We start from the raw sequence: 5,052 nt of genomic DNA, 5'->3' as shown, positions 1-5,052 counted from the left end.
CATCATTACTCCAGCCTTCAGTGTCACATGTAAAATCCAGTCTATCACATGATCATTTAGAAATCATTCTAATATTCTGATTTATTATGAGTGTTGGAAACAGTTCTGCTGTCTAATATATTTGATGAATAAAAGGTTAAAAAGAACTGCATTTATTCAAAAATAAATAAAATAAAATTCTAATAATATATATTCTAATAATATATTTTCTTTACTATCACTTTTTATCAATTGAACACATCCTTGCTGAATAAAAGTATTGATTTTATTTTAAAAAAAGAAAGAAAAAAAATTACTGACCCCAAATTACTGACCAGTAGTGTATATTATTACAAAATATTTATATTTTAAAAACATAGCTTCTTTTTTTTTTACTTTTTATTCATCAAAGTATCCTAAAAAAGTATCACATGTTCTGAAAAAATATTAAGCAGCAGAACTGTTTCCAACTTTGATAATGAATCATCATATTAGAATGATTTCAAAAGGATCATGTGATGATGATCCTAAAAATTCAGCTTTGCATCACAGAAATAAATGATAATTTAAAGTATAATAAATTTAAAAACAATTATTTAAAATTGTAATAATATATCACAATATCATATTTTTTTCTGTATTTTTGATCAAATAAATGTAGGCTGGATGAGCAGAAGAAACTTCTTTCAAAAACATTAAAAATTAGTAATGTTTCCAATAGAGCCCGACCGATATGGATTTTTGGGGGCCGATATTAACTCGAAAAGAGCCGATTTATAAGCCGATATTTGGATTTTAAAAATAATCTGGATATTAGACCCATTTCCTATAAACTGCACTTACACAACATTCAATAGCAAAATATCTGACTGTTCTATGTATGTGGGCTGTATAAACCATTTTCCAGAATGGACTATGTTAAAAAAAAGCCTTCGATTACAGTCTCAATGACTAAACAATTGCACATCAAAAGTATATATTTTTTAATGATCAAAAAACGGTCTGGTTTTAAACATTTAACACTTTTACTTTCTTCCAGTTGAAGCTGGTTTTAACAGTCTGTGTGTGTACTGTAAATAAATTATAATACTAAAGTTAAAGTATTTGCAGAAGTAGTCCCACACTTTGCTGCTACAGCATTCACCTTTTTCAGCCATCTGTAGGCAGAAAGAGAGACATAGAAAGAATAAGCATGTGTATTAATAATATCACCATGTATCATTACTCATGTCATCATTAGAATTATAATAATAATAAACTGGGATCTCCTACATAGGCAAAAATGAGAAATATATATATATTTTTTATTTGTCAAGCAATAGGTATTACCTACTTATATTTAACAATATTATTTCAACATTTTCCTGTTATGTCTGTAAAGCTGCTTTGAAACAATATGTAAAAAAAAAAGCGCTTGTTCAGCTCACATTTATTTACATGTCCCCTCTGGTTTAATCATTTCTGACGCACCTACTGTAGTTACTGTAACTACACTATATTTGCTCTCACAGAACATCGTCTTGCCTACTATTACCGGAAGATTACGGAATCAATTTGAAGTTGAATGGTTAACGTTAGTGTCATGAACACACCGCTGTCAATTTTGAGAAGAACCACCTTCAAACAAGTTAATAGCAAGCATTTAAGGGGCCTGCTAAAAAGGAAGCTATTAGCGTTAGAGTAACGTAACCAGCCTGAATTCACCAAATTGTTCTCTGGACCTGACGGTAGCCTCTTCTTCCTTGCTTCTCTCTTAATTCTCATCAGCAGGACTAGCGCTATCGCTCGCTTCTTACAACGGGACAGATACATGTTTGCTGCTGACCGAAAGGAGGAACAGACTATGAAAGAGCTCCCGCTAAACGTTTTTAAAACTCCGCCTTTTGCCATAGCGCAGCGTAAATCGTGTTGTATCTGAAGAGCAACGCTGAACCCAGCGGCAAGCGCCGTGCATACCGCGTCCTGTGTGAAAGGCCCAATTACGCGGTCATTATGTGGGAAACACACCGCAATAGAATAAGAATAAGTTAAACGCTAACGTTATAGTTTGACCTCCTATTAACGTTCGCGCTCTTCCAATGATAAACATGGTATTAGCTTTGTGGCTAATCTAATATAGCAATGCATTAGCGGCTGTAAGTGATGTTACAGAATATTTAGAAGTAATAATGATAGGACCGTTAGCTAGAACTACCACACAGTTTTTATATACAGGGTATGAACTAAATCTACAATCATTTCACATGACGAACGACAGACTCACCGTCAAAACAGTAAGTGGCTTGGCTGATCGCTTTCTTCTGTAGTGGACTTCTGGCGCTGTTGTTAACTCTGGAGCTGCAGAGCTCCCTCTGGTGGGCGCACTATGCAAGACTCATAACATGAGTGAAGCATGAGACTCTGTTTCTCATGTTTCATCCGCCGTTATAAATGCCGATGCCGATTTAAATGCAATTAGCTTATATCGGCTGATAATATCGGCCGGCCGATATATCGGTCGGGCTCTAGTTTCCAAACTTTTGGTCTGTACTGTATATGCATGTGTGTTTATATATATATATATATATATATATATATATATATATATATATATATATATAATAAATATACACATATACTACGTAAACAAAACTATTCTGAAACATGTTTGTTTATAAATGTAATAAGCACAATTACAAAAAATCAAAAACACAATTAAAACAGTAATATTATAAAATAGTATTACAATTTATAATAAGTTTCAAAATGTAATTTATTTCAGCATCATTGCTCCAGTCTTCAGTGTCACATGATTCTTCAGAAATCATAATAATATACTGATTTACTGCTCAAGAAACATTTCTGATTATCATCAATGTTGAAAACAGTTGTGCTGCTTCACATTTCTGTGGAAAAAAATTATTATATATTTTTTTAAGATCCTTTGGTGATTGGGAAGTTCAAAAGAACAGCATTTATTTGAAATAGAAATCTTTTGTAACATTTTAAATATCCTCACAGTTGCTTTTGATAAGTTGAATGCATCCTTGCTGAATTTTCACCTGAAAAACATTCTCACCTTTAAAGATTAAATTAAAACCGGTTTTACTCAATAATTTATATAAACGCTTCAACTAAAATACAAGTCAATTCCTTTCATTATAACATCATGAATCTTTCCGGTCATATTTGCTCTTTGCTACAGTTAAATGTTTTGATTGTTGTTGATGTCACACAAAGACATATTTACATGGCTTGTTTTAGACAAAAGCAGACTGATATTGCCTTTAAGATGTCTGTTCTCCTCCTGTGCCTCTGTGATGTCTCTTATAGCACGGGTCTCTGAGCAGCAAACGGGCCAAAGTCTTCTGAGCGGAGCTGCACTCACACTTCAGGTCTCTGCTCAACAGCTGAACATAGATGCTCCTCTCAAACTAACACGCAGCTGGAAGGCAAAGGAAGGAACACTGTGGTATTTTGTATATACAAGTGTATATGATACATTCATGCGCTCATGGTCATCTTTGTATTATTTAATAGCCATTGGAATAACTTGACTGTGATTTGTTGACCGTTTGAGATCGAGAGTATGACTGATATGGATGTACAGCTTTACAATATCGCACGAAGCCCTACCCTCAACAATAACCAGAATAATACTATAATAAGCTACTTTTTACCAGTTATTTCAAACCCTCATCGGAGAAATACTGTGTAGCTCAAACGTAGTGGCCTTGTAACCATTATGTGCCAAATATTATAAATCCGTAGAACATTTCCTGGTGTATATGGAATGTGACATGAATTGTAGTTACACTGTCAGCATGAGACAAAAAAGTGCCATTTTTTTAATCTAATATATATATATATATAGGTCCCCATAAAGTAGCCTTGTTATGCACCTCTGGCCTAAAAACTGTGGTGTTAGGTGTAATAATTCATTCATAGTGTAGTATCTCATTTAGGAAAGATCAGCCATGACTTCTTCAGTGTGGTGAGTGAAGAGCACAGCCAATGAGAGCCTCAGGGAGGAGCTTCTTTCTTATTAAAGTTAATGGGGTGCTAACTGTAGACATGGCAACCCTTCTCAGGCCACGCCTCTTCTGGGCGTGGCCTTTCATAGGAAGCTGAGGTGCCAATCATGTGGGTGGAGGCGGAGCCTCTGTCATAATGGGATGTTTTGACAATGTTTGTGATGTTTTAGTTTTACTGTGACATGTTGGATTTTTCAATCCCTGTATAGTTTATTATATCAAAAAAAAAAAAAACTACATTCAAGGTTACTTTTGTGTAACATTATTACCAAATGTCTTCAAGACAATCCCTGTGGTTGTAGAGTATATGTAGTGTAGAGTTAGCTGCTGATATTGATAGCAGTTTAAACGTTCTTGCATGTCTTTAAACGATTCCCATCTCACGTAGTTCACAGCAGTGCAGGAAATCAGACACACTGAGCTAAATCATACCTTCCTCCGACTCTGTCCAGATGTGCTGCTCCAGAGCGTCAAATCAAGTCTGATGTTCACTGTAACACATGTGCCGAGTCTGTACTGATCTCTGTTTTACCTAGAATAAAGAAGGAAACTGTGGACAACTGCGTGGTTTGGATTTGTATGAAGTGTCCGTGTGATGCTGGTATAAAATATTAAACCGCTAGAATGGAGATGGCTCCTGTATATCTACAGCACACTGATGCATGAATGTGATCTGTATCCTGCTCCTGGAAAAGAGTTTAGTTCTGTGTTTGTGCTGTTAGCATGCACGTCTTCAAGAAGCGGCTTAAAACACATCTTTTCCAGCTTTATTTGAACTCTAGCAATCTCTAATCTAAAAAACAACTTTTAGACTTGCACTCTGTTCATTTACTAATTGCTCGTTTTCTTAAAACTAGCTTCTCTAATCTTTTTGTATTCCATTTGTTTTCTTTTCATTTATTATACAGTTAACAAAAAAAGAGGCCTCTAACACTAGCTAGCTCAATTCTGTTTTCTAATGATATATGTGTTAAGTTAACCGAGTCTTGTTATAGCACTTGTATATCATTGGTCTGTTGATTTTGATTTCTTCTGTTGTCCTCATGTGTAACGTCACTTT

At 34.6% G+C, this 5,052-nt stretch overlaps 1 protein-coding gene across 1 annotated transcript in view; it reads left to right on the top strand.

Annotated features, from left to right (window-relative positions):
- dhx35 (DEAH-box helicase 35) overlaps window positions 1-4,229 on the top strand; it is a 27,906-nt gene extending 23,677 nt beyond the window's left edge. Inside the window, exon 21 of the mRNA XM_059527188.1 lies at window positions 3,292-4,229. Coding sequence (XP_059383171.1) covers window positions 3,292-3,330 — 39 coding nt within the window. The 3' untranslated portion in view covers window positions 3,331-4,229. The remainder of the gene's footprint in view (window positions 1-3,291) is intronic.
- Window positions 4,230-5,052: the final 823 nt, after the last annotated feature.

The sequence above is a fragment of the Carassius carassius genome, chromosome 37 (assembly GCF_963082965.1).
Source record: "Carassius carassius chromosome 37, fCarCar2.1, whole genome shotgun sequence".
Taxonomy (NCBI): domain Eukaryota; kingdom Metazoa; phylum Chordata; class Actinopteri; order Cypriniformes; family Cyprinidae; genus Carassius; species Carassius carassius.
Note: the sequence above shows the minus strand (reverse complement) of the source record. Positions and strands in the feature narration are given on the sequence as shown.